The 15,489-nt window shown below is 45.8% G+C and overlaps 1 protein-coding gene across 1 annotated transcript; it reads right to left on the minus strand.

Moving 5' to 3' along the window:
• Positions 1–13,815: 13,815 nt before the first annotated feature.
• LOC101762879 lies at positions 13,816–14,534 on the minus strand. Its single transcript, XM_004951806.3, has one exon. It carries the CDS (start codon positions 14,397–14,399, stop codon positions 14,106–14,108), a length of 294 nt encoding a protein of 97 aa, XP_004951863.1. The 5' UTR covers positions 14,400–14,534; the 3' UTR covers positions 13,816–14,105.
• Between the last annotated feature and the right edge of the window lie 955 nt (positions 14,535–15,489).

The raw sequence follows: 15,489 nt of genomic DNA on the forward strand, positions 1-15,489 counted from the left end.
GAGATCCATGGAGGCCGACACTATAGAGTGGATCTCAACGAAGTTTCGTGCACCTGCAACATTCCTTAATTGTTGCACCTTCTATGTTCACACTTCATTACAGCTTGCAAGGCAAGAGGTCTTAATTATGAAAGCCCTATGTACATGTCACCCTTGTGCTCTAGGGAGCACACCATTAGAATTTGGAAATCAAGCTTTGAACCTTACCTTGATCCATCACAATGGCCGCCATATGAAGGGCTTAAGTACGTCCCAAACTCCAATTTGAAGAGAAACAAAATAGGTAGGAGACAGAAGAAGCGTTTGAGAGGCGACATGGACGAGTCGCAAGGGAGGCTTTTAGTAGATTATGGGACTGGTGATTTTGATGTGGATACATCGGAAAATCGTTGCTCCAAGTACCACAAGTTCATTAAGAATTGTACATGCTGCAAGAAGAAATCTAAGGGAAAGAAATCTAAGACGAAAAATAGAAGCAAGCGTTCTTCCAACCTGAGGGTAGTCGCGGAGGTCATATTTTGCATGGTTATCATTATAACATTTATTGATAGTAAATTTTCATTGTTACTCTACTTATCATGCAAAGAACCTTTTTACTAATGAATATTGTTTATTCTGTTTTAGGATGGCGGACCCAGTCTACCCACTCCTTGAGGCCGCGTACGACATGCAACACCGTAGCCACCTCCCCGCCGACCTCCATGGGGTACTACATATTATATGAATGAGATTATATGCAATTTTTATGTAGATTCACCCTCAAATAAAGTTTGCTAATTTTTTGTTTACTGATGTATGAGTATGCTTGATTTCTGTAACTTATAATACCAAATGGCACATAATAGTAGTAGTGTATCCAAACCTATACTAGCTCAGTTTATTTTCTATGGAAAGTCAATAAGAATGCAAACCACTGCTAGTGTTCCTCTTTTGTTTTTGCTTACATAAGACTGCTAGTCATTCATGTAAAGAATAAGACTGAATCCCTAGCTAAGAATGTGTCTAATAAATAGACCATGATTTCGTATTGATTACAAACAAAAACATCTGGAAGTCGAGTATTTATATAGTCTTACAGCACATGTTAGAAACCACCTGCAACTTAATATTTTGGCCTATAGCAACATTGACCATACATATACTTGGAACTTGCATGTATCTTCTATCTCAATGCCCATATCTAGAAAATATGCTATCAGCATTCTTAAAGTCGAATAATAATTTGAAACATAGTTCAATAATTTCTGTAACCTAGAGTGACCTTTTTAAAAGCTGACAACAACCTCTAAATACCTTTTGTTTAAAAATGACTTCAAACCCTCTTGACATGATATCTAAATCACATAGGCCATTCATATTTTTTTTACATACGTTTTTTACATTCATAATTTTTCTTCTGTTCTCCATGAAATATGCTATGGCCGTGAACATGCTTCATGCTGGACTCATGCTTTTTTGACATACCTAAAAACTGACTCGTGTTTGCACAAAGATACTCGTTCCGTGGTAGGTTGCAGTCTGGTCCATGGATGCTTGTTTAGAACCCGTCTGCATGATTGCATAAATCTTATCACTGCCTATTGTTATTTGTAGTTGAATGATAATATACCATTTGATATGATACCATTTGTTTCCATATATTTGCAAAGAACCTTTTTCCATTTATTTCCATTTCCTTGTATGGTAAGAAATAATCTTATTTCCAATTATTTGGATGTTTTGCAGGAATTGAAGCCATTACGGCCACGAGTGCACTCCCCACTTAGGTGGGATGAGCGCTACGTGCCATACCTCTAGAGAGCTGGATTTCTAGACATTGTTGTGGTGGTTGCTGCGGGCCTCCCTCCGATGGATGGACCCTTGTTGACTACCATGGTCGATCACTGACGTCCGAAGACTCACACCTTCCACCTCCCGTGCAGCAGAATGACCGTGACCATGCAGGATGTTGCTATGATCCTTGGTCTTCCACTGGAGGGGCTTCCAGTGATGAGGATCATTCAGAGTGAAAACTGGTATGACATGGTAGAGCTGCACATTGGGATTAGGCCTCTAGAGCTCGAGGAGGGAGAAAACTCGAAGAAGACCTCCGGGGTGAGCTACGCATGGTTGAGGGAGCAGTTCAGTGCGTGCCCACCGGGAGCAGCTGATGAGGTTGTGGAGAGGCATGCTCGTGTTTGGCTGTGGCACTTTGTTAGCACCTTATTGCTAACTGATGCAGCCGGGAACACCGTGTCTTGGATGATTTTTCTAATTTTGGGTTAGAATTGGGACAACCTCCGTGGCTACAGTTGGGGCTCAACGGTACTCGCCTGGTTGTACAGGCAGTTGTGTGACACTTGCAGACGCACTGCAAGGGATGCAAATCTTGGAGGGTGTGCATATCTGCTGCAGATTTGGGTTTGGGAGCGAATCTCGATGGGTCGACCTTGCTATCTTCGCGTGGAGGTATAACACTACGATGACTTCCCCTTTCCGCTTTCTAGTTCACACATCTTTTGTACCTTGCTAATAATCGGATTCCTTTGAATTTTCAACCTTGGCAACGACAAGATTCGTTTCCCACAATTGCACATGTGTAGAAGCATGCGGAGCCTGTTCGTGGCCCTCCGCCAAGGTGATACGAGTTCTACACAAATGAGCTTGATTGTGTCATGCAAAACTAGGTAATTTGGTCACCATAGTCTTTTAAGCTCAATTGCATATAATCACCTATAAAGTAACTATTGTTTTTACCAAATTTTGAAGGTTGAATGGGAACCATACACCCGTGAGCAGCTGAGCCAGATCATATTTTCACCTATGTGCTATAGAGACAAGCAGTTGTGGAGGTCCACTACTCCACTGATCTTGTACTACATCGTTGAGATGCACTTACCGCATAGGGATGCGGCAATTTGGTAGGCACAACAGTGCCCTCCCATGGAGTACTCGACTTCACAGGCATTGCACAAGTATGTAGGAACCATTACCCACTTTGCTTCTTCGAGAGACCTATGAAACATGTTACGCTAATAACTTGCGAAATTTGTAATGCAAGATCGACCGCAAGAAGAGGTACAAGGAGAATGACGGGAGGGTCAAGCATGCTGAGTACTTGCAGTGGTGGGATAACAGGCCAAGATGTGATCCCGATGATGGGCCGTATTGGTGTGCAGGACCACACAAGGAGTACCTTCGATGGTACTATGCAGCCACCAGAACTAGGATCAAGTCATCTTGGACCATTGAGCCCATTAAGAATCCATCGTCCGACTTCTCCGATGACATAGTTGACGAGTACGACACGATGACACGCTTAGGAACACAGCCTGAGCGTGCACCTCTACATGACTACATGGTAAGATTCCATTCTGTATATTTCCCTTGTTAAGGTATGTAATCACAATACCATTACATTGATAAATCATGAAATCAAAACTATGCGTACAGGGATAGCAGCTTGCAAGGCTTGCCAATGAGGCAAGCGTGGTCATGGAGCATGCAAGCGGATCTGGTGATGGTGTGCTTCGTAGTTTGCAGAGGTACAAGCACAACCTAGTTTCCATTGATCCCCGTCATATCTTTGTAAACCTCTCAATATAATAATGGTGACTCTATGTTGCTTACATGTTGTAGAGGGTTTGAAGAAGCTGCAGGCGAATGGCCATGAAGATGAATTGCATGTCGGCCCAGATGTGCACCACGCTGACAATGGCCAGGGCACTTGTTCTGGATCACGTCATACTCCTATCCACCACGGTAGAGGTGGAATCTCTAGGACTCCCTCCTTGACCACCTCAAGGATTGCATCAGCATCCACTGCTCCAGGTTCTAGCAGCAGGTCACGAGGAAAGGCACCCACGACCCTTGAGGCAAGTGAGGAGTCCGAGGATGATGACCCTACCTATGGTGAGCATCTGGAGATGTCCGACATGTTTGATGCTCCACCTGTGACTCAGACGCAGGGAGAGTCCAGCCAGGCAGATTCACCAGTTTCCCCTAGTTCTATTCTCAATTGCTAAGTTCAATTCCTAAAGAGTCGTACACCTTGATGATTTCCTTTCAATTTTTTGTAGGGACCTACAGCTCCAAACTGGAGGCCCCGTCGGCATTGTTCTCGTGACCACACCGACGTTGGTAGTGCCAATGTGTTGCCCACACATTCAAGGAGGGAGTGTCGCCCAAGGGATCCTTTCAGCCCTCCGGATCAGCGGCGTCCACGTCAATGAAATTTGCATGTTTGAAGTGTGTTGCACTAGGTGTTGGATTGTAATACTATGTTGCAACTTGTGCCGCCTGTGTGTAAAAGACTGTTGGAATTTATCGAACATGTGTGTAAAAGACTAGTGGAATTGTCAAGTGTGTAAAACGCTATGTTGGATTTTAGTTGGATTTGTGCATCTGTATGTGACCTGGATGCATCCATGCACAATTATAATGTGGTGGCATGTGCTTATTTTCAAAATGGGTTACCTTTCTTCCTTGTCTCTTCTTTTCCCTTGTAGGATCAAGCAATATGCAAGGTGAACAGAGAAAACAACACGTCAGGAGTGAACAACTCTGAGAGGTATTATTTTTCTTTATTACTTTAAGTATTAAGTAGTTTTACAACATAAGCTGTCGTATAGCTTTGGTGAATTGTGGAAAATTAAAAGATTTAAGTATATCATTTCAATGTTCAATCTGTCACAGGATGACTTCAGGTGCAGCAATGTTACCACATCCTTCAAAGGTACTGCATCCAGGATTAAATTGTTTGGGATGATTTTTGTATTTAATTTGCATGTGCTTCTTTATTCCAAGACAAAACAAAAGATACTAGGTTGCCATGCTGATAATAGTGCAGTCACTGTTTTTAAACAAAAAAGGATGATGCACATGGCTTTCTTTTGCTTCTGGCTCATTTCTTTCTCTTTGAATATTTCACTTGATTTCATACCTGTTAAATTTTCCAGGTATCGACAGGTGGTGAAGATGCACAATTATAAACAGTTGCCACACAAATTGGTCAAAATCATGGGAGGTAAACATGGCAACAGGACCAAATGCCACTTTATCTGTTCTCCAGTTTAAAAAATGAAATGTTCTCCAGTGTGAGTATATTGCTCGGTGGATTTGGAATGTTGTGTTGAGTCTGTGTAGCCCATAAGCTTCCAGACTCATGCAGCTGGATTTTTGTTCAACTGAAGGTAGGGTAGCTTTAATAGGAAGCATCAGCAAGTTCTTTTCTTATTCTTCATTTTTGCTAATTGCATTGTGTGTTTCTGGGCTTCTAGCAATCCTTCAATAATCATGCCCCAATTTGTTTTAGAGACAACTCCTGGAGCATGCCGACATTACCTGTTAAAATCTTAGGATTCAATTTTAGGGGAACTGCTGGAGGGGGACACAATTTAGGGAGAGAAATGTTTCACAATTTACGGGGACACAATTATTAGCATGGAACTTTTGTATAACATCTGCAACAAATCCTGAATATTTCACTTACAACAAATCAAATGAGGGGTATTTCTAACTCATATTACCATTTCTTTTCCAGAGTGGAATGCATATCAGTGGTGTGGTAAAATGGCCTAAATGAGTAATTGGAGAATAAGAACATGAAGTACCATCCATTACTATTGCAGGTATCTTCATCATCCATCATCGATTTCTTTTTCATTTTTTCAGTTATCCTGCCTAATTTCTTGAAGTTAAAGTGCATCAGATTGCATATTGTAACCACCTTCCTGGGCAAGACATAAACATGAAATTCGCGATTTAATTCATCTACTATCTATATCTGTAGTTCAATGCATTGTAGGCTAATGTTGCCTGATATTGCCTCTGCACGCTAGGCCGCACCAGCTCAAGCGCTTATGGTTGTTGTGGTTCGATGACCAGAAGGGCAAGTCCAACTAGAGGGCAAGAGTTAATTTCAGGACTGGCATCGCTTACAATAAAATTTGGGCCAGGTTCTCTGTATGCTTGGTGTGCTTGAGGGTGTGCTCTTATCCTTGCAGTTACTGTCGTGCTCAAATGCTTTAGTGAAAAATTGGTGTAGTGGCAATACTACTTCCTGTGCTTGATGAAAAAAATTTCTTTGTTGCCAGATTGTACTGGAACTCGAATCTCCGGGGTGCAGGAGCAAAGCACTACCACACCACGCCGCCTGGCGCGGCAGTATAGAGTTGCCGCGCCAGACCGGCAGTGCTTAACTGCCGCACCGTGGACAGCACAGTTCAGTACGCTTTCAAAACCTTTGGAGCGTACTGAAACTGTGGTGTCCGCGGCGCGGGAGCTAACCACTGCCGCGCCAGGTCGCTTGGCTGGCACTGCTTCACCCAAAAACTGTAGCATTTTCACATAACTGTTGTATTTTTTTTTGGCATGTTCGAAAACCATAATGCCCAAAGCAATATTTTTCAGCCCTTTCAATATACCGCCTAACAACTATTGTACTTGTGCGTAGAAGCTGTGCATGCTGTTCTAGTCATGAAGACATGCAGGGAGGGGTTACTGTCGCAGGTAGACTCAGCCACACCAGTCAAAAAAAGATGAGATTGGAAGCCCGTCAAATTCAGCTACGCTCTACTCGTAATCGATATGGATTACTAGACATTAATCAAAGGTTAACAAAAATTATTATAAATTTGAAATGCCATTTAGTTAACTCATTTCCTAATCAATCCTGTCTTTAATTTGCAGCACGTAACAACATCATAAGCATCGCAGTGGTTCGCCTTTGGGCAAGAACTAAGAACATGCATATCACTTTGAGCCCAGAACGGATCCCCGCCTCGGATTCCATCGGAGACCACAGACCATTCAAGACCTGCACATCTATTGATCCATACATGCTATGGCTTACAAAATGTAATAGTAGATGCAAATAAACGCCCGCGCAGTCAATGCAAATAACATAATACATGATTCTCAATAAATAAATATAGTTCTCACAATAAATAGAGTTCTCGATAAATAAACATAGTTCTCTCACAAATAAACATAATTTTCACAATTAAAGAAACACATGTACCAACTCAATGAACACATTCATCTAGTCGGAGTCACCTTCATATAGTAACTCATCATCATCCCCGCAATAACAACTCCCTTCCCTTTCTTATCCACATTAACCTTGTCACACTTGCCAAAGGCCATGCCAACAGGTAAATCGGCAACAAGTGCCTTCATTACCTCCATCTGCGCCTCTTCCGTCCTTTCTTGTAACTATTCCATTTGAATCCTCCTCTTCCTTGCCTTAACCTGCTGCAAATATTCTTCCCATGAACCCTTAGGGTATTTTGCATTCGGATCAACCACAAAACCTATACGATCTCTCTCCTCCCTCAACCTTTGTTTCTCCAACTCCCTCTCCTCCTGCAACTTCCTTCTATTTTATCTCCTCTCATCTTTAGTTAGAGGTCGTGGATACTTGGCTCTATTCTGTCTTCAATACTTAATAAGAGTTTTCTTCGCATAAAGTCCTTTAGGCTTTACTCCAGTCTCCCGAACCATGTCTTGGTATATTTTCCCCATAGCAAGTCACTGTCAGGTATAGGCACATCATACTCCTCCCTAATCTTTTCTCTCAGATCTTGTGTTTCTCTTAACTTTCATGGTTTCAATGTACGATCCAACTTTAACAATAAATCATGATGACCAGAAAAGTCTTCCCAATCACATGTCCTTCCCTCCTGCAACAAGATGTTCATATTGTTACAAATTTGTAACAATGGATACACGTTTCACATGTCATGGCATAAACAATCAACCAAAAAGATGAATAGTTACTCACCCAGTACTCGCCATGTGCATTGCCATAGAAGAATCATATCCGAGCTCAGAAGGCACCACACCTTATGTTGCCAATATACCACACTTACATCTATTACTAGGAGAGGACACACATAGCCATGGTGCCTTTCCAGCCTCGAACTCCCGCACTTGCTCCTTCGTTGGTCACATCGGCTTAGGCCCATAGATGTACTAAGTGAAATCACATAGCGGTCATCCATCCTACATAAAACCGGTCACAAGATTACACGGTGCATATCAAAAAAAACTATCACTGCTTTCTACACATGATCCTAACATTTTCCTACTAAACATACATGGGTCATTAGCGAGCATCGAAAGAATGGAGTGAACTTAGGTGGAACCCCTAAGTTAGGACACATAAGCTTAGCAGCAACTCCACACTTGCACATCGAAGAATCCCTCACACGCTTACAAGCAGCCTCCTGCTTCTCCTTGGTCATTCTAGGTGGGTTTGGTGGAGGAGGAACCCAACGCCTAAACTAATAGTATGGTTTAAGCTGCGTGCTATCGTATGGGAATAGTCGGATCCTAGGATCATATTTGTCAAGTCCATCTATTCACTGAAAGAAATTACAGAGCGTGGCAGGCATAGGATTAAACTTCCACTTGCACACATAGAAGGCTCTTCCGGCGATCTTTGAGTACCTTAATTGTTTCACCTCGGCTGGCACACCACAACTACAATCCGGTACTGGAAGGGCTGGAGGTACGGGAGCATCCGCATCAAACTCGCCGATGTAATGCATGTACCCCATACGCCACTTGTATTCAAACCCATTCGCCGTCATCGCACCTACACAACAAGTGACCAAAAATTAACTAAACGATCCATCTACTTTACCATACCAACTACACACATCAATTTGACATATTGCACAAATAAACCTACCAATGCCATGTACAATACATAAATGGATCAATAACTAGCTAAATCTAAGCATGCAACAAGTTCTACATGTAAAAATCACCGGCAGAGAATCTACTGCGTATGAACTAAGCATCCAATACTACGTAACAACATTAAATTTCATCAAAAATTCGAAATAACATCCGTAACCCTAGATCAACTAAACATCCACCAATCTAGCAAATGGTAAGGATGCGGGGATCGATTCCCCCTAATTCTCCCAAAAAAAACACCAGATTTGGGGGGATTTCGGGGGTCGGGGGGCGCTGCCGAGTTGGAGGTGGAGCTCGGGTGTTTCTGGAGTAAGGAAGAGAGGAGGGAGAGAGCAGGAGGAAGTCGGCATGCGGCTGTAAGCCAGGCACTGCCGCGCCAAGCGAGCTGGCACGGCAAGCGCTACGCCGCGCCAGCACGGTGTCCCGCGTGCGCACCAGCGTGGCACCTCTGCCGCGTCAGTGCATGTGGTGCAGCAGAGGCTTCCTGCCGCGCCACGGGCCGCGGCGCGACTAAAAGGGTCACGCTGCGCAAATAAAGTTGGAGAGGAATTTTTTATAAATATTTTTAAAACAGTTTAAGAATAAAAAAATCGTCATCTTGCTGCTTCTGACTGACATCGCGAGAAGTGATCAAGATAGTAGTAGCATCAGATTCGTGTGGGCCACACATGGAAATGTACTATTTGAAGCTGTGGAGAGTATCTGTGCGTTTTTTGCCATCGTTGCCTTCATTCTAAGCCCCATTTGGCAGGCCTATTATCCATAAAAATCGTGGATCTTTTGAGCTGAAGTCTCGTTTGACAGAGTCAGATATTGGTAGCTCTACAAAATCCTGAATCTGTAGATGAAGGTACGTCAGGAGCATTTAGATTATTTTATTTATAATTTAATATAACTTTATTTTAGCCTTCAAACTATAAATTTAACCTAAGATCTTGGAGCTGGAAGAAATCCTGGATCTGCAGAGATGAAGGCATGTTAGGGGCGTTTCGATGAATTTTTTATTTATATTTTAAACCAAATATAAATATTCAAACCATTTTAATTTAAACTATAAATTATAGATCCAACATGAATATTGAAGCTAAAGCCGTGGAAAACATGTCCTAAGTTCCTGACTCCAGCATCTACGTCTCGAAGCTGGAGTTGTGAAAAACATGTACTAAGTTTCAGAGAAGATTCGACTCGGCACTTGTGCTTTTCATTTTTCCTGAATTTATTCGACAGCGAGACGTTAGTGGTGTAACGATCCAGTTTAGGAAAACAGTTCATACCCACTCTGCACACTAAGTGGACCACACCTGTCGGCAGGCTCGGGAGGTTTGGACAGTCTTGTAATACGGGGTTGTACACCAAGACGTGTCAAACATAGAGACTACGGTGTAGGACAATGTGGTCTACATGGTGAATAAGGAATAGTCGAGGATTATGAAACTACTCGTAGCAATTAGAGTAGGACTCTCTGGTCGAATCCGACTAATACTCTTGTACAACAACCGACATGTAACCTTGCCCTCGGCAATATAAGAAGAGGCAACGACCCTCTCCAAATGATCATCAATCAATATAATCCAACCAACACATAGGACGTAGAGTATTATGCGACATAAGCGGCCCGAACCTGTCTAAATCGTGTATTCGAGTTCACCTTTGAGTTTCTGGTCTTCGGCGAGCCGCACGCACAAAACACTACCTCGGGTACCCTCTCGGTAGGTTGCCAGATCTAAACACCGACAACACCTACATTGCAACATGCTTACGCTTTCGTCCTCGCTTCACGTTAAAGGATTAACCCGAGGTTGAAGTGCTTCCTAGAGCTAGCTATTTAAGTTGGCACATCCACTCTCCACTTCCTATTTGGCACTATTCTAGAGCTACCATACCTCATGCATGGCACTCAAGTTGTTTAACTCAACTTGGCCCATGGGTGTTACAAGTGGTGACTTCGTCATTCTCGAGGATTTACCGGCTCAGTCTTTCGGAGGTGCTCATAGGGGTAGGGTTGCGTGCGTGTGTTCGTAGGGATGAGTGTGCGTGCGTATATGTGCGCGTCTACGTCTGTACTGTGTGATAAAAAAAAGTTTTATAGAGGATCTATGCAACGTCTGAGTAAAAAATCAGGAGAGGATGACCACAATTGGGCACATATGTTCCACGTAGCAAATATGTGCTCCTGCATATGAGGGTGGGAGCTCAAAAAAAACCCATCGATGTTGCCCATTGGTAACGCCCACTGCTTACTCAAGGCGTGTTTGGGATTGCTCCACTCAAGAAAAAAGAGCTCCACTCTACTAACTTCATTTTTCTGCAGCTCCACTCAATCAACTCCAGAAAAACATAGTGTTAGTCAACCTGTTTGGCTAACGGCATGACTCTAGCTCTAAAAAATGTAGGGTTAGGTGGGAATAGTTTTTCTTGCCATTGTAAATTGCACTACTAGAGAAAAGGGTCTTTTGTCCAGCACCTTAGTACCGGTTGGGCTTTGATCCAGTACTAATGTGAGCATTACTACCGGATCTAACAGATAGGTCCCCATGAGCCCCTTTAGTACCGGTTGGGGGCTCCAACCGGTACTAAAGGTCATCGATTAGTATCGGGTGGAGCCTCCATCCGGTACTAATGTGCCTGAGAACCTTTAGTACCGGGTAGGGAGGCTCCATCCGGTACTAATGGGTGACCTTTAGTACCGGTTGGAACCCTCAACAACAGTTACTAAAAGGGTCACCCATCCCTACTCCTCTGCTTGGCCCATCTTATCCTCACCCGGCTCTCCCTCTCCCCAGCGCTCTCCCTCCCATCTCCCTCTCCTCTCCCCAACCCCCTTCCTCTCCCTCTCCTCTCCTCGGTGCTCCCTCTCCCCGCCCCCCTCCCTCCTCCTCTCCCGCTGGCGCTCCCTCTCCCCGCCCCCTTCCTTCTCTCCCTCTCCCGCCGGCCATTGCCCCTCCCTCCCCCCTTTGCTCGCCCCTCACTCGTGGCAGTGAGGAGCGGCGGCGAGGTGAGGAGCAGCGGCAGCAAGTGGATGCGGCGGCAAGGCTGGCCATAGGTGGTTAGCCCCCCCCCCCCCCTCTCTCTGATCCAGGATGCGGCAGCGGGAGGGCGCGGCGGGCGGCGACGCGAGCGGAGGGAGGGTATCGGACGGCGGCGGGGGGTGAGGTGCTGGTCGGGCTCGGGCTCGAGCTCAGACCGGCGAGGTGGGATTTTTTTTAATATTTTTTAATATCCCTTTAGTACCGGTTATTTCACCCATTACTAAGGGGTCTCCTTTAGTACCGAATTATCAATACCGATTGCGAAACCGGTACTAAAGGGAGTTTCAACCGGCACGTAAGATCATCTCCCTAGTAGTGTTGGTCCCAAATGTCAACCTCTCCGCGTTCTCCCTCCTTTCTGCTCACGCTCGCATGCACCAACGCATCTCGCAGTGTCCACCGGACCACCACTGAGCACATGGCCGGCCACCCCAAAAATCCACCTCTGTCAATCTGCATCAACGTGTCGAATGCAAAGGCGAAGTTTTTAGGCTCTCAGCCATGCCCTGCACCCAATGAAATTCAACAACAATGGTACTTGCACGCCTCTGTAGGTCAGAACAAACAAACCAAAAGATAATCTCTGGTCCTGAAAGTTTGCCAATTCCCATCCCAGCAGCACGTACATCTGCTCATGCTTCCACCGGACAAAAAAAATGAATACATGCTTCTTTAATTCCTGGTTGCGGTGGCCACTGTAGGCAGCACCAGTGCACCACGGCCGTCCGCCCAGGGGCGGGGCCACGCCATGGCCGGGCAGCACCTGGGTCAGCATCTAATTGAGGCCATTGCTGGGGATCTATTTTTGCTGGTTTGGACGGCCAGCGGCGGCTCGATCCGACGAGGCTAAGGGCAACGGCGGAAGGCAATGGGGATGAGGCATGACGGAGAAGAAAAGATGGGCGGACTATTCTTTCTTTTCTCGTGAACCGGTACGGAAGAAGTGTGTAATCAATGCTATTGGTAGGTAATTACCTCACCACTCCATATCAAGGTTTGAAACATTGTTTTCTGAAGCACCTTTTGAGGAACTCCACAAAATACTTGGAGTTGGCCCTTGTATCCAATTTTTTGTGGAGCTGAAGTTGGTGGAGCCAGAGTTGTTTGGCTCGGAGATTTGTTCTCTTTCATGTAGGAACTTCAATTCCTTTTGAGAGTTTTTTTTTTATCTTCAATTTGTCCAATCTCAAATGAAATGGAGTGATCTGGAAGAAGAGCAAGCTTGCTCCCTTCTTCTCCACCGGTCATGCAAGCAAGCTCTTGCATGACCGGTGGAGAAGAAGGGAGCAAGAGAGAGAAGGGGCAAACTATTCATTTGCTTTTTGTGTGAAGAAATCAGAGGGGAGGGAGAAAAATAGAGGGGCCAGCGGTGGAAAAATGGAAGAGGACAGGGAGGTGGAAAAATGGAAGAGGACAGGGAAGGGGAGAAATAAAGAAGACTAACATGTGGGTCCCAATCACAAAGAGTATAATAGATTTTTCACGACAGAATTCCCTATTTCTAGAGCTGGATATGTGTTTCTTGCCAAACACGTAGACAACTTCAATATTTTCCTGCAGTTGGTGGAGTGAAGCTGAAGTGAACTGAAATTGGTGGAGTGGAGCTAAATAATTTGGAGTGAAGTGCTGCCAAACACCCCATTAGGAGTGGAGTAAAAAACACAGAGTGGAGTAAAAAACACAGAGCGGAGCAGTCCCAAACATGCGTTACGGTGTTTCAAAATTCAAAACATGTTTGTTGCGAACAGACCTGTTTTGTAAGATGGCACAAAAATATCTTCTTTTTTTTTAAACCTCGTATACATAGACATCCATTAGCTAACAATGCGATGGACACATGCTAGTGGGAAAGGATTTCTAGCCTAGGGATAAAGACCTAACGTAAAAAGAGAAAGATCTTGGTGTATCCTAATAAGCATAAGCGGTAGTAGATTTTAAAACTGATGAAGACACCGTACGTGACTCGCTGTTAATGAGCGATGGATACGCCACCTTTAACATCACTATTAATTATTATAAATGATTTTTAAAAATATGAACGCTCGTGCTGATTTATGATTCAAACTGTATTGTTTCACTCACATAGTCACATGGACATGTATAAGTAAACAAAGTTACAAATATATTTATCTTAACTAAAAATAACTGTTTTTTGCATGAAAAAAAACAACTTCACCAAGTATATACTCTCAAGATCTCTCGCTTAACAAGAATTTTATCCGAATTATCATACATGAGCGCAAGCATGGAAGTGTTACAAAATATTTCTCCCCACACACTCACGGCTCACTACTAGATGTTCTCTCTTCAAGTCTTCATGCACGACCGTTCTTGGGCAACTCCGGCGCAAGCCCGGCTCGCCGGTGGCCCAACTTGTGGCCACTCTCCCAGTCACCGGCGCCGGCCTGCTTGGTGCTGACCGTGGGCGTCGGAGAAGTAGTTGCTGAGCCCCCTCATCATGAACCCGCCCGCCGCGCGCTCCCGCGCCGGCGCCCGCCTTGACCACGCCGCGGCGAAGCCCAGGTGCTCTGACGACGACGGCGGCGGCCCGTACGCCAGCTGCTCCCTGTCGTCCTCGGCGATGGTGTCCAGGCTCCTCGGCACCTTCCCCCGCCGCATGACCGACACCACCTGCGGCGGCGCCACCTCCGTCACGAACCTCGCCGGCGCCGGCGCCTTCGCCATTGCAATCGGCAGCAAACACACCAAGACAATTACAGTGTCTATTCGCTCGATCTAGGCAACTCGGGTTTCGCTGTGCTTCTGTGGCTTTATTGCAGCTGCACGAGTTCTTTGTGCCTTGTGGGATTGGCGATGCCGGAGGGAGCGCGTATTTATACCGGACGAGACGAGCCACGCCAGAGCCACGGACCATATATATGGTGGCGCGACGTGGATCAGCTGTGCGAATCCCGTTACCTTGCACGTCAAGCCAGCCAGCCAGCTGCTGCTAGTGCTAGTGAATCTCTAGCGAACGCCAGGGACAGGCCGGCGTGCGTGCGTGGGCAATGGCCAAATCTGGCGGCACGTGCCGTTTGGAAGCAAGCGACTGAACGGCGAGCCGGCGGGGAGCGTTCAACGGCGGAGTTAATGCGGCGCGTGTCCCGGCGCGGCGCGTCGGCGTCCGTCACTGCCACCGGGGCAAATGGCGCGCACCGTTTTGGTTTGATGACTGATGAGGGCGGGACCCGCGCCGCGACGGCGACGGGCGCCGGCCGGGGCGCGACGTGGCTGGCGCGCCGTGGAGCGGGGCTCCGGCGCTCCGCGTGTGGCCGCCCCGGCCGTCCACTGTTAATCCTCCCCCCGCAGGTGTGGTTCCGTCGCCTCTCGACGATTGGCGCTGGCGATCCGAGGGAGCGTACGGACGCGGGCGTCGTTCTCCGTTCATGCGGCCGGCGTTATTCGCGTGCGGAAGCCTTTGAGGTGGGCTGTAATGCCGTGCGCTGTAGGGCACAGGAACAGAGGCACAAGGTTTTTTGGCTTTTTTTTCTTTTCCCTCAACACTTTCCCGGCGCGACGGTGACTATCGAATGAGAGAAGATGATGCGCACGCAGGTATTTTTTCAATTTTCGTTTAAAAAAAAGGTATTTCTTCAATTTTTCCTCCTGTTTTTTTTTTTTTTTTTGCTCTCGAAAGAAACCCGTATGGGCTGAAATTCTATCGCCCGTTCGGATCGATGATCCATCAAGCCCACTAAAGCCCGTGTCTCGGCACGCCGGCCCTATGAGAATTCCGTGGTGGGCCTGTGGCCCGTCAGGATCATCAGCTTCCCCC

Source organism: Setaria italica, chromosome I (genome assembly GCF_000263155.2).
Source record: "Setaria italica strain Yugu1 chromosome I, Setaria_italica_v2.0, whole genome shotgun sequence".
NCBI lineage: Eukaryota > Viridiplantae > Streptophyta > Magnoliopsida > Poales > Poaceae > Setaria > Setaria italica.